Here is a 20,864-nt window from a genome sequence, read left to right as displayed (position 1 = left end):
GAATAATGCTGCTTTGGTATACAAACATCTGTTTGATACTCTGCTTTTCATTTCTTTGGGTATATACTCAGAAGTGGAAAACCAGTTCATAAGGTGATTGTATTTTTTATTTTGTTTTTAACTTTTCAGATTTTAGTTTTAAATTTTTGAGGAACTGCCATAATATCTTCTGCAGTGGCCACAGCATTTTGCATTCCCACCAGCAAAACACGTGTTCCCATTTCTGTACATCCTTGCTTGTTATTTTCTGTTTTTTAAAAATAGCCAGCCCAGTGGGTGAAAAGTGATATCTAATTGTGGTTTTTAAAAATCTATTTATTTTTAATTGGAGGGCAATTGTTTTGGTTTCTGTCATACATCAACATGAGTCAGCCATAAGTATGCATTTGTCCCCTCCCTCTTGAACCTCCCTCTCACTTCCCATCCCATCCCGCCCCTCTAGGTCTAAACTGTGGTTTTGGTTTACATTAATTAGTAATGCTGAGCATATTTTCATGCATTTATTGCATATTTGTATATCTGTGTCTATTTGAGTTGTAAGAGTATATTTTTTAATATATTCTTGATGTTAGTCACTTATCAGATGTGATTTGTAAGTGTCATATATACTTAACATTCTGTGGGTTGCTTTTTCACTATGTTGATGGTGTTTTTTGATGTCCAAAGGTTATTATATTTGATAAAGGTCAATTTAATTTTTTTGTTGTTGTTGCCTGTGCTTTTGGTGTCAAAACCAAGAAATCATAGTTAAATTCAATGTCATGACTTTTCCCTCATTTTTTTTTCTTCTAAGGATTTTGTAGTTTTAGCTCTTCCATTTGTGTTTGGTCCATTTTTAGTAAATTTTTGTATATGATTTAAGGGACCATCTTCATTCTCTCACATGCTGGTAATTCCGTTTTCCCAACAAGATTTGTTGAAAAGACTATTCTTTTTCCACTGAATGGTCTTGGCCGCTTTGTTAAAAATCATTTGACTATATATGCAAGGGTTTATTTCTGGGATCTCCTTCCATTGGTCTATATGTCTGTCTTTATGCTAGTCCCTTGCTATTTTGATTATTGTAGCTTTGTAGTAAGTTTTGAAATCAAGAAGTATGAGACTTTCAATTTTCTTTGAACAGTTTTTTTCCAACTGTCCTTTTTCAAGGTTCTTTTGGTGCTTGGAGTCCCTTGATATTCCATATGAATTTTAGTATCAATTTTTTCAGTTTCTATGAAAGATGCCATGAGGATTTGATAGGGATTGCGTTGACTCTGTAGATTGTGTTGGGTAGTACTGACTTCGTAACAAAGCCTTTCAGTCGCGCGTAGAGGGCGTCTCTCCATTCATTTGTGTTGTCTTTAATGTCTCTCGCCATGTTTGCACTTTCTAGTGTACACATCTTCCACCTTCTTGCTTTAATCTTATTCCCTTTTCCTGGATAGTCCTAAGTATTTCTTCTTCTTGATGCTATTATAAATGGAATTGTTTCCTTAATTTTCTTTTACTGGATTGTTCATTGTTAGTGTCTAGAAGCCCAACTTGTTTTTGTTGTTGGTTTTTTGGCTACACTGCAGCATAATAAAAGGATTATACACCATGACCAGTGGAATTTATTCTTGGAAGCAAGGATGGTTTAATATATGAAAATCAATGCATATAACAAACTGCATTAGCAGAATAAAGGTGGGAGAACACATGATCATCTCAGCTAATGAAGAAAAAGTATTTGACAAAATTCAACACTTCCATGAGAAAAACATTTAACAAATCAATAGAACAAAAATATCTGAACATAATAACGGTCATATATGAACAACTCACAGTGAACATATTCAGTGGTGAGAAACTAAAAACTCTTAAGATCAGAGATAAGGCAAAGATGCCTACCTTTATCCCTTCTATTCAGCATAGTATTGGAAGCACTAGCTAGCACAGTTAGTCAGGAAAAGAGAAATAAAAGACATGCAAATTGCAAACAAGAAGTAAAATTATTTCTGTTTACAGATAAGCTCTTATATATAGAAAACCCTAATGAGGGTGTTCTGGGCATGGTCCTGCTGGGACTTACATTGTGGATAGGCACAGCCCCATCCCCTTTCAGATGAATAGATGCATCTGTAGCCATGGGTGACTTTAGGCCAGTACTTTTTGTTAAAGAGTACTTCTAATATGAAATTTTATAACATATTAGTTGATTAAAATGTAGAAAATACAAGAATAGACCAATATGGGAAAACAGTGGAAACAGTGGCTGACTTTATTTTTTGGGGCTTCAAAATCACTGCAGATGGTAATTGCAGCCATGAAATTAAAAGATGCTTACTCCTTGAAAGGAAAGTTATGACCAATCTAGACAGCATATTAAAAAATAGAGACCTTACTTTGTCAACAAAGGTCCATCTAGTCAAGGCTAAGGCTTTTCCAGTGGTCATGTATGGATGTGAGAGTTGGACTGTAAAGAAAGCTGAGTGCCAAAGAATTGATGCTTTTGAACTGTGGTGTTGGAAAAGACTCTTGAGAGTCCCTTGGACTGCAAGGAGATCCAACCAGTCCATCCTAAAGGAGATCAGTCCTGGGTGTTCATTGGAAGGACTGATGCTGAAGCTGAAACTCCAATACTTTGGCCACCTGATGTGAAGAGCTGACTCATTTGAAAAGACACTGATGCTGGGAAAGATTGAGGGCAGGAGGAGAAGGGGACAACAGAGGATGAGATGGTTGGATGGTATCACCGACTCAATGGACATGAGTTCGGGTAAACTCCAGGAGTTGGTGATGGACAGGGAGGCCTGGTGTGCTGCGGTTCATGGGGTCACAAAGAGTTGGACACGACTGAGCGACTGAACTGAACTGAAACCTTCTGTGGGCATTGATGTAATTTTTCCATTCTCTTTTCTAAACAGCCTATTTAGTAATATCCTAAGGCATTCAGACAATTGTTTTCTTTATTGTTATTATTACATTTATTGAGGTAATCATTTTATTAATTAAACCTCATGCATTTCTATAAAAGCACTAAGAATTAATGTTATAAGCTCCCTGTGACCCTACCACTGAGAAGCTGAAATGTGAAGTGTTAAGACCCATGTAATGGAACCCAATGTGAACCATGTCATGAAAGAGACATCATTTTTCTCTCTTACATCATATAAAAGGCACCAAGACATGAAACTTTTTAAACTAAAAGGACAGAAAAAAGCCACTTTCATTAAAAAAAAAAAAAGGAGAAGAAAAACCAAACTCTATTTTGCCACCTGTGAGAGTATAGTTGGGCAGAATTACAAAAAGTTAATAAACAGAACATCACTCTGACATAGTCTATGATTAACTCCAAATAAGGACTGCTGTTTCAAAAAGAGCTTCACATTTTGAAGTGTGGATTACAGGACAGTCATCTTCTAAAGACACTTCATTGGGGTCCATATGCAAATTGTGAAATATTGTAGATTTAATCCTGTTGTAGAATGAAAAGTCAGTACATTTATTCATGGGAGTAAAACCAAAGCTAAACTCAGAGCTTCCCAGTAGCTGGCGCAGAATAATAATGATAATGGAAGATGTCTATTTTGAGATATTAGTCTGCCATCTTCTCTGTCTGCTGGCTTTCCAAATAAAGTCATATTCCTTGCCTCAAAGAAAATAAAAAGTAAAAAAATACGGGAAGTGCAAGGCGTCATGGAGGTCTCAAATTGCAGAAGAGGAAGCAAACCAGATTGGCAGAATGCTTCAACTTTCCTAGTGCTGACCTGGGAGGGGAGGGGTCATGGGGGCCTTGTGTAAGGGCATTGTGTAAGGGACAGTTTCACTGAAAGATGCAGGAACCGCCCAGGTTTGACCACTTCTCATACTGACTTTTGATACTGGCAGTGGGAGTGTTGATGAACTGTAATTCTGGGAAGGCATGTTTTTGTAGGAAGCCTAAATAGCATGGTCTAAGTGTGATCTTTCTAGAGATTTCCTTTGCTAGATTCACCAAGTGCATATTAGTTGTTGTAGCTTTTGTATTGGACATGTCATTGGCTGGCTGATTACACTGGGGGGAGAAAAGATTAGTACCATTTTCAGATGAAGAAATCGGGGCATGGAGACATTAAGTGACTTACCTAGGTTCACATAGCTAATAAGGAAGCTGACTCAAAGGGCATCCCGGGTGGTGCTAGTGGTAAAGAACCTGCCTGTCAATACAGGAGACATAGAGACATGGGTTTGATCTCTGGGTGGGGAAGATCCCCTGGAGGAGGCCTTGGTAACCCACTTCAGCATTCTTGCCTGGAGAATCCCATGGACAGAGGAGTCTGGCAGGCTCCAGTCCAAAGGGTCGCAAAGAGTTGAATAGGCCTGAGTGACTGAACGCACATTTGGCAGGACTTGAAGCCAAGCCTGCCACCGTTTCCTCTTCGGCTGCCTCTAGTAAAGGAGGACACAGCTGAGCCTGCCCTGCGTCCTCTGTGTGTGTGAGGCTCAGGCTTGGGGCTTGATACCTACCACCTCATCGGGTCCTTAGGGTAGTTCTGGGGGCGTCTGTAGTGTCGTCCCATTTTACAGAGAGGTAGGTCATTGCCAAGGCTGTGTAGTCAGTAGCTGGTGAAAACACTGGCCTGGGTTTGGTGGTGGGACTTGAGGGCATGCAAAAAGTCAGTGAAATTGCACACAAACATTTGTTTGTATTTGCATTTTTCTATCTGAGGGGTGAGAGGGTGGCTTTCATGGGGTCTCAAAATATAAGACAAAACAATAAAAAACCCTGAACCCCTGAGCTCAAGAAAGAAATCCTAGAAACAGTTCATAGCGACTGAGTCTCGTGTGTCGCCCGTCAAGGCCTGGATGACTCCGTCACTCCTGTGGGCTCTGGGCGTGCCATTGCCCCGTCTTACAGGCCATGTACTCATAAGTGACCTTGTGTGGTGGCTAAGCTGGGCTTCTCTTCCACTGCTGCCTCTTGTGCCTGGGCTTTTTCTAGCGATGAGTAGGATTTGCGCTTCTCTTTTGTAACGCCAAGCATTATTAAAAGGCAGAATGGTATGCTGAGCCTCGAGAGGTTGATGCCTGTGTCCAGGTCACTCTGACCCTGGGAACAAGCCTGGTTGGTTGGCGGTTGGTTCAGTGAACACACAAGTGAGTGAGTGAGTGGAAGAAAGAAGTACCGCTTCTTCACGTACTGGGTTGCAGCATGTTAACACATCTCTGATGACTTTTATTTAGGACGATAGTCACCACAGTGGTAAAGAGTAGTCCAGGGCAGCTGGGTCAGGCCAAGCAGGACCAGAGTGACTGTGGGGGCATCGGAGGCCCTGTCCTTCCTCCCTGGCAGGTGGTGGTGTGTGAGCAGGTGGGTCTTCCCTTGCCCGGCTCCCGTGGCCTGTAGCCTTGCCCAGCCTGTGGCAGGCTGTCTGCTGCCCTGGGCTGAGGGAGGGCGCCACAGCCTTGCCGTCCCTGGCACCCTTTCCTTTGGTGTCCCTGGCCCAGCTTAGTGCTCCCTGCTTGACCTCCAGGGGTGGCCTGTCCCCTAAATATAGCTCAGAGGTGGGGCCCAGCTAAGAGGAAGCACATCAGCAACCCCATCTTACAGTTGAGAAAACAGGCTCACACGGTTGAAATGACTTGCCCAAGGCCATAACTAGTGAACAGTGGGCTTGGGACTTGGGTCCAACCAGGCATCACCGCATCCTCATATTTACAGTGCCAGGAAGCCTCTGGAAAGTCGGCTACAAGTTAGAAGGTCTCGTCAAAACACTGAAGCAGCTCCTCCCTCCTATGGCCAGAGAGCTGGCTCTGGCCCAGTGAGGTCACAGCTGAGGTTTTCTCTTCTATTTAGAGCAATGGGCCTCCTTGAGCGCCCCTCAGGCACTGTGTCTGCCCCTGCAGAGCTGGGTCAGAGGGCCCAGCAGCAGCCAGGAGCAGGAGGAGATGCTGGGAATGCCTTGAAGTTTGTGTTGCTTTCTGCCTTCCCCACCCATCTCTACTTGCACTTTAAAGAAAAGAGAAAGCGTCTTCCCGTATATGATAGGAGCCCGGAGTGGGCCAGAAAGAGTGAAGATGGCAGTAGACCAGGGGGTAGGCCTGTGTCAGCACGCCTGGCGCTTGTGACTCTAATTGGCTTTTTTCATTTGCTGCACTGGGCTGGGACCCCCCTTGAAGGCCTGTATCAGGTGGTTCTCCCAGGGCCTGTTACCTGTTGGGTGTGTGTTGAGTGAATGAATGAATGACCCAGAGGTTAGGAAAACCTGCTTTCCATTCAGGAGCCACTAGACAACCTGTGAGGCCTTGGTCAGTGACGGCTTCTTTCTGGACTTTGATTCCTCTACCTGAGCTGGGCTTCAAGGACCTGATGTTCCGATACGGCAGGCTCTGGGTGATGGAGAAGTCAGCAGACAGGTGCTGGAGTCCAGGAGGCCTTGGCCAGCTTGTGTGTGAGTGGGAGGTGTCCTCTGAGACTCGGTTTTGGATTGTAAGAAGCAGGGTAGCTGGCGGGTGGAGGTGAGTGAGCAGACAGGGCTGATCTGAGGAGAGGGACGGGATGCAGGCTTGGCTGAAAAGGCTGTTCACTGAAGCTGCAGGTTTCCATGGTGACTTTTTTTTTTTCCCTTGAAAAATGAAGTGCCCAAGTAACTCCTGGGTATGAGAGCCTCCTGTAAGAACTGAGGTCAGGTTTCAGGGGTGTGGGGGCAGACTGGACAAACCCCTGGGCAGGAGGGAGAGGGGCCGAAGAGCAAACGCATCAGGGGCTGGCAGACGTCTCAGATCAGGGCCGGCCCTGGAGGGGCTCCCGATTCGTGGGCTGGGCACTGCTGCTCATGTTACTTTGCCTTGTATTTTCTGCAGATTATGATCGAGTTCTGTCCTGGGGGAGCTGTGGATGCCATCATGCTGGGTGAGTCTTTTTTTTTTTTTTTTTTTGGCCTCTGTGAGTGGCTTGCAGGATCTTAGTTCCCTAACTAGGGACTGAACCTGTGTCCCCTGCAGTGGAAGCATGGAGTCCTAACCACTGGACGGCCGGGAAGCCTGTGGGTGAGTCCTCCTTGATGCAGGACAGCGGTGCCGGGGTCAGCTCTGCTGAGCACTGGGATCCATCACTTCCCTGCCCCAGTAATGCCCGTGGCCTGTTTGAGTACCTTCCCACTCTGTCCACATCTGGGAGCAGGGGTTGGGTTACTGGAGAGGATGCAGGATACTCAGAAGACCAGAACTTCCCGTTCAAAGAGCCGTATGTCCTTGAGTGGATCACTGGCTCCCTCAAGCAGTCTGGATGTTAGACAGGTGTGCTGCCCGCTTCCGAACCCCACAGCACTTGGAGGAGGTGAAAATAAGACCCCTGAGGGAGGTTCTTTGAAAAGCGGGGATCTCCACGCATTTCTCTCAGCTCTCCTGATGGAACTAACTGGTCCAGCCCCAGGCGGCTTGCTGTCTGCTGGTGGCAGCAGTTAAAGAAACAGTGCCGTTGCTGTTCTAGAAATCGAGGTGGGTGAGAGAAGCTGGGATGGGGAGGGCTGACCTAGTGAGAGCCGGGAAGTAGCTGCAGCTCTGTGGTCAGGGGCTGACTCTCCCGCAGATGCCTGCCCTGCTCAGAGGGCCTTTCTGCCGCAGGTTGTCTCCCATCGCCTTGCAGAGTTGTGTAGAGGAGGAGCCTGGGCCGGGGGCACTGGGCTGGCCCCTTTACAGCATAGGGGGAGCATGCCTCTGGCGCAGCACCGTATGGCCGCTTTGGTTTGTTAACACCAGTGCTTGTTGTGATCCTGCTGGCCGTGACTTGCTAGCTGTTACGCATTTTTGGCCCTCAGCCCTCCTGCAGAGCAGAAGGATGAGGCGCAGGTGGGGATGTGGTTTCAAAGGGGACTTAGGCTCATCTGCAATGTTGCAACTTTTTTTTATTAGGAAGAAAATATTCATGTACTGCTGGGTAATCAAAAATTCATCTTAAAAATTCACCATACTGTGTGATTCCAATTATATGCCTTTTTAGAAAAAGATGAAACTGTAGGAACAGATTTAATTACTGATTGCTTCGCAACTGGAGTTGGGGGAATGAAAGGGGGACAGTGGGGAATTTTGGGGAGTGATGGAAGTTATGTATTCTGTATCTAAACTGTGGTACTGTTGGTGTGACTAAATACATTTGCCAAAATTCACAGAACTGTACACCCAAAAAGGTGAATTTTACTGCATGTAAATTATATCTCAATAAACTGGACTTTAAAAATGAGTCATAGGGACTTTCCTGGCCATCTAGTGCTTAAGACTTCGCCTTCTGGTCAGGTTCAATCCCTGGTTGGGGAGTCAGGAGCCATGTGGCTCCTGGCCTAAAAAACCAAAACATAAGACAGAAGCAATATTGTAGCAAATTTAATAACAAGGCTTTAAAAAATGGTCCACGTCAAAACAAAAAAATTTTTTTTAATTGTGTTATGTCTGTCTACCTCTTTGGATTATTGTAAATCTTTCATGAAATAATGCACCCAACATTTTATCCTTGTGCTGGTGTGTTATAAAGGCTCAAAAAATGGTGGCATTGAGGTTATCATCCACCTCCTCATCACTTTGATTTTTCCTGTTTCATCTATATAAGTAAGTCAGACATGAGCCAGGTGTACTTTTGACACTTAAAAATTTGCTACAGACAATCCAGCATAATCTCAGGACCAGCGTAATAGTAATCACCTTTTCTTGATTGTGCTCCATGCTGAGACATTTACATGCTTTATCTCTGGAGCCCTGCCTTCATGTCATCCTCATTCCATTTTACAGACCAATAATGAAGATGCAGGGAGATACAGTGACTTGCCAGAAATCACACGGCCAGTAAGAGGCAGTGCCCAAGTTCAGGCACAGTCTGTGTGGCCCTGAAGTCCTCACAGACTCTGAGCTTGGACCCCAGCTAGGGGAGATGCAGGGGTCGAGGACGAGGCTGACGGGAAGGAGTTTTGGACACAGAAAGACCCCGGGTTCAGGAGCCCTGCTCTGGAGCCGGGCTTCCCAGGACACTGCAGGCAGCACCTCCACCCTGGCTGGCACGTTTGTTTATACTGAGCCTGAGGGATCTGACCTTGGGGATTCCTCCGGGTGCTGCAGGGGAACCTGGAAGCCCCAACCAGAGGGCGGCCTCAATGCAGTGCCCTTGCCCACCAGCCTGGGAACCTTCAGCCTGAGGGCCGAGCAGGCAGGACTGCGGGGCTGACCCCAGCCCAGGGAACTTGGGCAGGAGCAAGAACTAAATAATCACAGACTGCTCTGGTCCGTCTTGGGTGGCCCTACATCGTGGGTCATGGTGGAGAGTTTGACAAAACGTGGTCCACTGGAGAAGGGCATGGCAAACCACTTCAGTGTTCTTGCCTTGAGAACCCCATGAACAGCATGAAAAGGCAAAAAGATAGGACACTGAAAGATGAACCCCCAGGTCGGTAGGTGCCCAATATGCTACTGGAGATCAGTGGGGAAATAACTCCAGAAAGAATGAAGGGATGGAGCCAAAGCAAAAACATCACCCAGTTGTGGATGTGACTGGTGATGGAAGTAAAGTCCAATGCTGTAAAGAGCAAATTGCATAGGAACCTGGAATGTTAGGTCCATGAATCAAGGCAAATTGGAAGTGGTCAAACAGGAGATGGCAAGAGTGTAAATGTGGATGTTTTAGGTATCAGTGAACTAAAATGGACTGGAATGGGTGAATTTAACTCAGATGACCATTATATCTACTACTGTGGGCAAGAATCCCTTAGAAGAAATGGAGTAGCCATCATAGTCAACAAAAGAGTCCAAAATGCAGTACTTGAATGCAATCTCAAAGACGATAGAATGATCTCTGTTCGTTTTCAAGGCAAATCATTCAATATCACAGTAATCCAAGTCTATGGCCTGACAGGTAATGCTGAAGAAGCTGAAGTTGAACAGTTCTATAAAGACCTACAAGACCTACTAGAACTAACACCCAAAAAAGATGTCCTTTTCATTATAGGGGACTGGAATGCAAAAGTAGGAAGTTGAGAGATACCTGGAGTAACAGGCGAATTTGGCCTTGGAGTACAAAACGAAGCAGGGGAAAGGCTAATAAGAGTTTTGTCAAGCGAACGCGCTGGTCACAGCAAATACCCTCTTCCAGCAACACAAGAGAAGACTCTACACATGGACATCAACATATGATCAATACCAAAACCAGGTTGATAATATTCTTTGCAGCCAAAGATGGAGAAGCTATATACACTCAGCAAAAACAAGACCAGGAGCTGACTGTGGCTCAGATAATGAACTCTGTATTGCCAAATTCAGAATTAAATTCAAGAAAGTAGGGAAAGCCACTAGATCATTCGGGTATGACCTAAATCAAATCCCTTATGCTTATACAGTGGAAGTGAGAAATAGAGTCAAGGGATTAGATCTGATAGAGTGCCTGATAAACTATGGACAGAGGTTCATAACATTGTACAGGAGGCACTGATCAAGACCATCCCCAAGAAAAAGAAATGCAAAAAGGCAAAATGGTTGTCTGAGGAGGCCTTACAAATATCTGAGAAAAGAAGAGAAGCTAAAGGCAAAGGAGAAAAGGGAAAGATATACCCATTTGAATGTGGAGTTCCAAAGAATAGCAAGGAGAGATAGGAAGGCCTTCCTCAGTGATCAATGCAAAGAAATAGAGGAAAACAATAGAAAGACTAGAGATCTCTTCGAGAAAATTAGAGATACCAAGGGAACATTTCATGCAAAGATGGGCACAATAAAGGACAGAAATGGTATAGACCTAACAGAAGCAGAAGATATTAAGAAGAGGTGGCAAGAATACACAGAAGAACTGTACAAAAAAGATCTTCATGACCCAGATAATCACAGTGGTGTGATCACTCACCTAGAGCCAGACATCCTGGAATGTGAAGTCAGGTGGGCCTTAGAAAGCATCACTACGAACAAAGCTGGTGGAGGTGATGGAATTCCAGTTGAGCTATTTCAAATCCTAAAAGATGATGCTGTGAAAGTGCTGCACTCAATATGTCAGCAAATTTAGAAAACTCAGCAATGGCCACAGGACTAGAATAGGTCAGTTTTCATCCCAATCCCAAAGAAATGCAATGCCAAAGAATGCTCAAACTACCATACAATTGCACTCATCTCGCACGCTAGCAAAGTAATGTTCAAAATTCTAGGCTTCAACAGTTCATGAATCATGAACTTCCAGATGTTGGATTTAGAAAAAGCAGAGGAACCAGAGATCAAACTGCCAACATCCTTTGGATTATCGATAAAGCAAGAGAGTTCCAGAAAAAACATCTGCTTCTACTTTATTGACTACACCAAAGCCTTTAACTGTGTGGATCACAACAAACTGGAAATTTCTTAAAGAGATGGAAATACCAGACCACCTGACCCGCCTCCTGAGAAATCTGTATCCAAGTCAGGAAGCAACAGTTAGAACTGGACATGGAACAACAGACTGGTTCCAAATCGGGAAAGGAGTGTGTCAAGGCTGTATATTGCCACCCTGCTTATTTAACTTCTGTGCAGAGTACATCATGCGAAATGCAGGGCTGGAAGAAGCACAGGCTGGAATCAAGATTGCCAGGAGAAATACCAATAATCTCAGATATGCAGATGACACCACCCTTATGGCAGAAAGTGAAGAGGAACTAAAGAGCATGTTGATGAAAGTGAAAGAGGAGAGTGAAAAAGTTGACTTAAATCTCAACATTCAGAAAACTAAGATCATGGCATCTAGTCCCATCACTTCATGGCAAATAGATGGGGAAACAATAGAAACAGTGACTTTATTTTGGGGGGCTCCAAAATCACTGTAGATGGTGACTGCAGCCATGAAATTAAAAGACGCTTGCTCCTTGGAAGAAAAGCTATGACCAACTATTAAAAAGCAGAGACATTACTTTGCCAACAAAGGTCTGTCTAGTCAAAGCTATGGTTTTTCCAGTAGTCATGTATGGACATGAGAGTTGGACTATAAAGAAAGCTGAGTGCCGAAGAATTGATACTTTTGAAGTATGGTATTGGAGAAGACTCTTAGAGTCCCTTGGACTGCAAGGAGATCCAACCAGTCCATCCTAAAGGAGATCAGTCCTGAATATTCTTTGGAAGGACTAATGTTGAAGCTGAAACTCCCAATACTTTGGCCACCTGATGCGAAGAGCTGACTCATTGGAAAAGACCCCGATGCTGGGAAAGATTGAAGGCAGGAGGAGAAGGGGTGAAAGAGAATGAGATGGTTGGATGGCATCACCAGCTCGATGGACTTGAGTTTGAGCAAAGCTTTGGGAGTTGGTGATGAACATGGAAGCCTGGCATGCTGCAGTCCATGGGGTCGCAAAGGGTCGAACTCAGTTGAGCGACTGAACTGAATTGCCCTGGTGGTCCAGCAGTGTAGACTCCAGGCTTCCAATGCAGAAGCCTGGGTTTCTATGATCCCACTTGCCCCTTGACATGCCCAAAAAATTGAAAAAAGAAATAAATAGTCATGATGGCTAACAGAGCAATGAGCATGGGATGTCACCCTTGACTCTTCTCAAGCCCTTCCTCCCACTGCACCCTCTAGGTCACACACCCTGTCATTCCCACCTCCCTGACCCAAGTCCAGAATTCTTCCTCTGTGAAGCCTTGGCCACCACGTAGCCCTTCTGGACCACCGTCTGGCTGCCTGCTAAGCCCCTTACCAACTCTTGTTCCTCTGCAAATTCTTCACTTGCTGTGCCAGGAGGAATTTTTAATGCAAAGCTCGGGTTGTATCTCTGTCCTACTCAGAACCTCTCCTGGACTGCCCACTGCGTTTCAAAGAAAACGCAGCCTCCACATCTCCTGCTGACCTGTAGCGTCCACTTCTCCGTGCGGGGAGGGGAGGGTCCTTTGCACTTGCTGCTCCCCCTGCAGGAACACTCTTGTTTGGCTCCCCACCTGCTCAGAGAAGACAGCCCTGCCATCTCCCAGTGGACACTGTGTTGTATGTAGAGAGTGTGTGTGTGTGTTGTGTGTGTATGTGCGTGCGTGTGCATCCACGGCCCCAGCTAACGCCCCAGAGGCTTTTGGCGATGGCCCCTCTCCTCCCGCGTCTCGTGCCCCACCAGCACCAGCTCCTGTCGCCTCCAGGCCGTTCCTTTGGTTGGTTCCTGGAATGCCCTGGTGCCAGCTTTTCTCCTCTCACACATCTGTTCTTGCTTCAGCACACAGCGTGAATGCCTCCTCCTCTGGGGAGCCTCCTGATTCCCCAGGCAGAAGGGGTTGCTGCCCTCCCTCGCCCCCAGGCCCACTCTGTTCCCAGCATTGCTCGTCATTTCCATGCCTCTCTGAGACCCTGCACCCAGCGTGGAGCCTCACACTCAGGACCTGCTCACGGAACGGATCTCTGCCCCTCAGAGGGGTTGTGTTTGCTAACCTGAGCTCTGAAGCCCAGCTGGCTGTTTTCAGTCTCAGATCTGTGACCCCTCCTGTGTGACCTTGAGCAAGTGCCTTGACTTCTCTGAGCATCAGTCCCCTCACCTGTGAGATGGCGTAAGAGCTGTGTCTGTCCGCAGGTTTACCGTGAGCCCAAAGCAGGTAACACGGAAAGTGCTCGGAAGTGTACGTGGTGTACAGTAGGGGCTCAAAGCACGTTGGTGGCTGGTGTATTTCTTGTACCTTGCAGGAGCCTGACTTGAAGTTGCCTGCATTGAACGCTTGCTAAACTGACATGTTCTCCTCTCTGTTTCCAGAGCTGGACAGAGGCCTCACTGAGCCCCAGATTCAGGTGGTTTGCCGCCAGATGCTCGAAGCCCTCACCTTCCTGCACGGCAAGAAGATCATCCACCGGGATCTGAAAGCCGGCAATGTGCTCATGACCCTCGAGGGGGACATCCGGCTGGGTAAGGGGCGTCTCGGGCGAGGTGGGAAGGCAGAGCCCCACACCGCCCAGCTGAGGTTTTGGCCCAGCCTCTGCGGACAGGAGGGAGCGTGAGTCCGCACTCCCATGGGATGCTGAGGTCCTTCCGGGTCTGTCCCTGTCCACTGGGGCACGGTTCCCATCGTGGCTGCATCTCCCCAGGATTCTCAGCTGAGGGAGAGTTTATCCCCCAGGGACATTGGCAGTGTCTGGAGACATCTCTGATTGTCACAGCTGGGCATGGGGAGAGACCCCTGGAGCCTGGTCTGTAGTGATGGTTGCCCAACACCCTGTAGCACACACAGCCCCTCACTGCCAACAGTGATCTCGTCCCCAGGCTGGCAGTGCATCAAGGGGGCAGTGGTCCCACCCCTTTGGCTCTTGCTTCCGATAGATAGAATTTGAGGGAAAGTGACAGATGGAGGTCCATTTGCAGGTGGAAAACTACCTCAGGGGCATATATCAAAACCTTATTTTTTTTCATTACGACTCCCCTCTCCTTGTTTTTTTTTCCCAACTGTGGTAAAATATACATAGGGTTACCAGATGACACAGCAGTAAAGAATCCGCCTGCCAAGGCAGGAGATGTGGGCTCGACCCCTGGGTCAGGAAAATCCCCTGGTGGAGGAAATGGCAACCCACACCAGTACTTTTGCCTGGAAAATCCCGTGGACAGAGGAGCCTGGCGGGCTACAGTCCATGGGGTCACACAGAGTTGGACCCCACTGAACATCTGAGCGCACACACAGAATATACATAACATAAAATTTGTCATCTTAGCTGTTTGTCAGTGTCTAGTTCAGGGGCATGAAACGCACTCACACTGCTGCGCGGCCGTCACCATCATGCATCTCCGGGACTTTGTCATCTGCCCGAACTGTGCCCATCACAGCGTCCCTCCCTCCTCTCTGACCCGGGCTCAGGGCACCCACCGTTCTCCTCCAGGTCTCTCTGAATACGACTGCTCTACAAGTGTGATCACTTGTGTGTTCGTGACTGGCTTATTTCTCTTAGCACAATGTCCTCAAGGTCCATCCATGAGGTAGCCTGTGTCAGAACTTCTTTTTATTTTTGATAAGTTTTTAAACCAAAATAACACATGTCTGTGTCCTCTGCTTTTACCAACTCCTTTCCCTGTCCCCACCCCCCGAGACAATAGCTTTTAACTCTTCTTGCATCTACTCCTTCATTGTTATATAAATGCCTATAATGCTATTTTTTAAAGTAATGATTTTTGTTGTTTGATGAAAAAGCTATGTATGTTTGTTATAGAAAATTCACATAGTATAGGAGGGTTTAAAGGGAACGTCAGCAAGTGCCTGTAGTCTCATCCTCCAGACCTCGGCCCTGAGGGTCATCCCAGATACCTCTGCCTGCATCTTTGTCCGTAGAAGGATGTGCAGATAGAGAGGATTTAGGGGGTGATATTAACCATAGAGAGATGGTAATCTCTTGTTAATCGTTTGACTACATTCAACTCTACTTTCTACTAGCATCCTCCTCTGATATTAAATAGTTCATTCATCTGCACCCGCTCCTCAGCGCTGACCTTCCAGCACAGAAGTGTCATCATGTGTGGTTTCTCTAGCAGCCCCCCCGTCTCCATCTGTCTTCGTTTTTGGCTGTGCTGGGTCTTAGTTGTGGCACACAGATCTTTGTTGCGGTGTGTGGGCTCCTCTCTGGTTGGCTTGCACAGGCCACAGGGCGTGCAACTCAGTAGTTGGAGTGCTCCGGCTTAGTTGCCCTGGGTTATATGAAATCTTAGTTCCCTGACTAGGGTTTGAACTCATGTTCCCTGCATTGGAAGGCAGATTCTTAATCACTGGACCACCAGGGAAGTCCCTCCCTTCGTTTCTTTAAGGAACAATTTAATTACATCCACAAGACATTGCACCACCACTGAGCCCCTGTGATAGAGACCGCAGCAATAATCAGGAGCATTGGCGCAGAGACAGTACGGCTCCTCCGTCCCCTCTTTGAGGACTCTGAAGCTCAGAGACGGAGGGCCTGCCGCAGACCTGCTGAGGAGAGCCAGGGCCGAGCCCAGGCCACTGCTCACCTCCCAGCTCCCCCACCTCCGAGAGTGCCGGGAGCCGACAGCTGAAGGTCTTACATGAGTGATGCAAGACCAGTGGGTTCTCAGAATTCTGAGTCTCAGCTTGCTGCGTACATCCCGTGGGGTTTCTGTCTGTGGAGGGGCTGAAGAACCTGCATTTCTAATAAGCTCCCAGCTGATGCTGCAGATCCGAGGGACCACACTTTGAGAACCACAGCTCTGCACCCTCAGGAACCAAAGCCTGAGGTGGCAGCATCAACAACATTGCCTGGGAGCTTGTTAGAAGTGCTCTGTCCCCCAGAGGGTGGGGTTGGTGCTGTCTTGAAGTGAGCCGTGTGAGAGGGCTTCTATACCCAGGCATGAGCGAGGCCACAGCCCGTTCTGTTCCTGAAGACAAGGCTCCCTGGGACCCCGAGGCCCAGCCCCCATCTGCTGTGGCTGTGTTTCCTCCTGTTTGAGCCTCTTAGCTGGAGAGGTTAAGAGCTTGCCCCCTGGAGCCTGAGAACGTCTGTGTGCTTAGTCACTCAGTCATGTCCAACACTTTGCAACCCCATGGACTGCCCGCCAGGCTCCTCTGTCCATGGGATTCTCCAGGTGAGAATACTGGGGTGCATTGCCATGCCCTCCTCCAGGGGGCCTTCCCGACCCAGGGATCGAATCCAGGTCTCCCGCATTGCAGGCGAGTTCTTTACTGTCTGAGCCGCCAGGGAAGCCCAGGGAGCCTAAGAGACCTGGGTTCAGATCCCACCAGCTCTTTGACCCTGGATATACATGTCACCTTACCTGCTGCCTTTCGACTTTCTCATCTGTATAACTGGAGGGACAGGGAAGGCTCATCCAGAGCTTTGTGATATTGTTTATAAGAAGATACATAGAGTAAGCTCTCCAGAAAAGCCAGCCGTGATTACTGTTGTTTTGTTAAGTGTCTGGTGTGTGCCAAGCCCTGTCCTGTGCTAGGCTTTGGGGACAGCAGGACAGAGACCCCAATCCTCCTCCTTCAGGGTTCCCAGGCCGGTGGGAAGACACGGGAGCGTCGGGCCTGCGGAAGGAGCCGGTGCTGGGGTGGGGTGTACAGGGAAGGGTAGTTTGTTCCCCCAGCTGGGCCTGAGGGTGGGTGTTTAGAAGACACTCGGTGAGAGGATAGTTTGAGCTGAGTTGTGAAAAGGCAGGTGGGTACTTGCCAGGTAAGTCAGCTTGGGCAGAGACGTCTAGCCTTGTGGGCAGAGGCACTGAGTAAGGCCCAGTAGGGTATTCTGGGGGGAGTGATAGTAAAAATAATAACACATATATGTTGGGTCTGTGAAGGATCATCTAGATGCCAGCCAGTAGACAAAGTACTTTCTAGATGTTATCTCATTTACTCAGCACTCCAGTGGACACTTGGGAGAGGGGAGGGGACTGTATCCATCATGGTGTGGCACCAAAGCCCATACTAGCGTGGGATGCTCAGGATTGGTCCATGGAGGGGAGAAGCAGCAGAGTTTGGACTCGGGTCCCTCTGGCTCCAGCTCTGTCAAAGGTGGAGGGAAGGCGGGGAAGGGCCATGTTAAGCAGAGTCTTGGGATAGGAGAGTCTCATGTGCCCTGGGGAATTCAAGGCAAAGCTTCAGCTCAGTCTTCAAGAACATGTCAGACAGAGAAGGCAGGACCCAGAGAGCCTGGGTCTGCAGCAGCCCGAGAGGCTTATCGGCAGGGAAGCTCAGGGTGGAGACAGCAGGCTAGGATGTGCTCAGTGGGGTCTCATTTCCCATGCTGTTTCCCCTGCCACGACCCCGCAGTCCAGGGGTGGGAGCACTGACTTAGCGAGCAGACTCCAGAATCCCACCTGGAACCCAGCAGAGATGGGGCGGAAGCAGATGGGGGCATCAGCTTTCCCAGTGACTTGGCAGATGCTGTTGAGAAAACCAGGAAGCCAGCTAAGGAGGAAGAACAGTTCAGGGAGAGTTGAATGTGCGAGTATTTACACAGTTACCGCTGGGCCCTGGGAGCTATGGTGTGGACGCCTGCTAAGACCTAATATTCTGTTTTGGAAAATCATCTTTCCCCCTGGGGCCTGGAATCTGCAGCCTGGCAAGAAGTGGAGGAAGCTTGGGAGGTGGGGTGGCAGTCTGTCTGCCTCTTCCTAGGTCCCTGGGACTTTCTGGGGCCCCTGGAGGCACCCCCACCCCCCTGCATGACCTTATGCAACCCAAGGCTGCGTTAGAGAATTGCTCAGCAGCTCTATCTCCCAGGCAAGGATGTCGCCTCACTGGAGACACTGTTTGTGCTTCTCAACGGAATGGGAATAAATGGAAAGCAGCACAGTGAACTGAACAAAGTGTGGGCCCTAGACACAGACAAGCCTGGTTCAGATCCTGATTCTGCCACTTCTGAGCTGAATAAGCACATTTAACCATTCAGGCCTCAGTCTTTTCATCTGTGCAATGGGTGTAACAACAGAATCTCCCTGCAGCGTTGTTGTGACCTGTGAGCTAAAGCACAGAGTGACTATCACAGGGAAGCTAAGGGTTCTGTTCCTCTTGCTGCTAGGCATTTGGTTTCTTCCTCGTGTTAAGTGTTTACTTCTGTCTAGGATTTCAAACTTCCTCTGAGATTCACGGGAGAGTTGCCAAGCAGGCAGGCATTCCAGCTCTGGGTGGGTGTGAAGAAGTTCTCCCTGGCTGGTGGGGATCCAATTTGTGCAGAGAGAGAAAGGAAGAGTGCCTGTTCTCCGAGACAGTTGGGATATAAAGTGGGGTAAGGACTCTGAGGTCCAGAGATCCGTGTTCTTGTCTGAAACCTGTCCTCGGCCTTGTCCTTGGCCTTTTGAACTATAGTGTCAGACAGAGTGGGCTAATAGTTCTTACCTTATGAATTGGTATGATGATTTAATGAGACACTACATGCAAACCATCTATAGGTGCCCAGCCCATCAGAGAGGCTTGTCATACGTTGAGTTTTTTCCTGGGCTGAGGAATGACTCAGTGTTGTTGTGAGGAGAAATAGTCTTCATTCTCCAGAGAATTCCTGTTCCTCTCCCCAGAGGTGCTTCTCTGAAGATGGGTGGGGAATTTCACAACTTTCTGGGTCTTTCAAGTTCCAAGATGAGGTCTGAACTGCCCTAAAAATCAAAGTGCCTGACACAGAGCCTGACGCATCGTAGGTGCTCAGTAAGTAGTAGAATCTAGCATTGCCATTACTTTAGCAGCTTACGACACTGCAGGATCCCTAATTCCCCAGAACCCCCTGATATGCAGGAGCCCTAGCAGGTGGGCCTGGCAGAAACCAGTCACCTGCCTCTCACCCCCACCTGGACCCTAACCCAAAATCCCTTTTTGCTGCTGCCAGCAGGCTGGAGTCCTGGTTCCTTTATGATGGCTTCCAGGCGCTGAGCCAGTGTTTAATATGTAACTCACTGAGCCCTCACAGACTACTGCTAACATTCTTCAGAGGAAGGATCTGGCACCTAGAGAGTTTAATTAACTTACCCAGGGTCGCAAAGCTAGTCTGAGGAACAACTGGCTTCAGAGCCCAAGTGTTTAACCACCACCCTCTTTAGACTCGTTTGGTGGCAGATGATAGAAGCTGGTCTCATGTGACTTAAGGCAGACAGGATAATGTGTGTATAGGGTATACGGAACCCTGTTGGGACAGATACGAGTGGTATATTTGCAGCTGGAAGATGTGCAGTTGGACCCTGGAAAACAGTGCTGCCCTGAGTGTCTCTGGTTTCTGCCTTTCTGAGCGTGTTGGTTAGGCTCTCAGTGCAAGCCCTCACACACGGCTCTGGCTAAGTGTTCACTTTTCCCAGCATCACCTCCTACAGGGTGAGCTGAGCCATAGCATTTCACATCTCAGAGTCAGTAATCCCAGTGAAGAGCTCTGATGGGCCCAGCGTGGCTCAGATGCAGATTCCCGGTCCAATTGAGGAGGCCTAGCAAGCAGGCTTCTCTGATTGTAGTCACTCTTTGTAGAATGGGGCCGGCATATGTATCAATGTGACAGTCCCCCTTGCCATCACGGAACAGTGTGGTTGTGGGTGGGGGAGATGGTTTTCCAGAAGGAGAAAAGATTTGGAGTTGCCAGAAAGACAGCTGCTGTCTACTCTAGACTGGAACAGCCTGTGGGAGTAACAGCAACCCAGAAGAGGGAGTGAGTGAGGTGGATGTGGATGGAAAACAAGAACAAAGGACTGAATTTGCAACTGGCTTGAGAAAGAGACACGACTAGAAAAATGAAGAGTTATGGGAGAGGAGAGAGGATGAAGGCAGTGGGAGTGGGGGGCCGAAGACAGAGGGCAGTAAGTAGGAACACAAAGCCCTTACTCGGGGTCCCCCTGTATCTGTTGCCTGAAAAACAAAACAAGAATGGAAATAGAAAAATAGAGCAGTTCTTTCGGTCTTACAGTTGGCTGTATAATAGAACCCCATTGGACTTTTCCTGGTGGTACAGTGGATGAGACACAGGACACAGGTTCGATCCCTGGTCTGGGAAGATTCCACAGGCCAAGGGACAACCAAGCCTGCGAGTCCCAACTGAGCCCACGTGCCGCACCTGCTGAGGCTTCGTGCCTCGAGCCTGTGCTCTGCAGTGAGAGAAGCCTGGGCATCATGACGAAGAGTGAGTGCCGCAACTAGTGCATGGCAGCGAAGACCCAATGTAGCCAAAGTTAATTAATTTAAAAAATATGACCCCATTTAAGAGATGAAGAAACTGAGGCTCAGAAGCATGAAATAGTCTCAAATCACCGTAGAATCTTCTCTTTCTGCTTGGTGCTGTTTCCATGATATTCCTAGGAAGACAGATGTCTTATTTATGAGCGAGATTATGGGTTTTGGGTAGAAGTCTCCTTCTTTTGAGCCCAGGCATGCCTCTGCAGCCCTGATCCAGAGGAAGGAGGCCCCTGGGCTCCCAGGGCTGGATGGGTGGAAGCCTTTGATTCTCCCGTCCCCACCCCAGTTTCAGCAGGCCCTAAACCCTCAGTGAGGCTTCACTTTTCTGTCTG

At 47.8% G+C, this 20,864-nt stretch overlaps 1 protein-coding gene across 3 annotated transcripts in view; it reads left to right on the top strand.

Moving 5' to 3' along the window:
• The window catches only part of STK10 (serine/threonine kinase 10), a 140,641-nt gene that overhangs the window by 65,690 nt on the left and 54,087 nt on the right, over positions 1-20,864 (top strand). For all 3 annotated transcript variants that reach the window (XM_043887671.1, XM_043887670.1, XM_043887672.1), the window contains exons 3-4: positions 6,808-6,856; positions 13,659-13,808. In XM_043887671.1, coding sequence (XP_043743606.1) covers positions 6,811-6,856; positions 13,659-13,808 — 196 coding nt within the window. In that variant the 5' untranslated portion in view covers positions 6,808-6,810. The remainder of the gene's footprint in view (positions 1-6,807; positions 6,857-13,658; positions 13,809-20,864) is intronic.

The sequence above is a fragment of the Cervus elaphus genome, chromosome 25, assembly GCF_910594005.1.
Source record: "Cervus elaphus chromosome 25, mCerEla1.1, whole genome shotgun sequence".
In the NCBI taxonomy this organism is placed as follows: Eukaryota; Metazoa; Chordata; class Mammalia; order Artiodactyla; family Cervidae; genus Cervus; species Cervus elaphus.
Note: the sequence above shows the minus strand (reverse complement) of the source record. Positions and strands in the feature narration are given on the sequence as shown.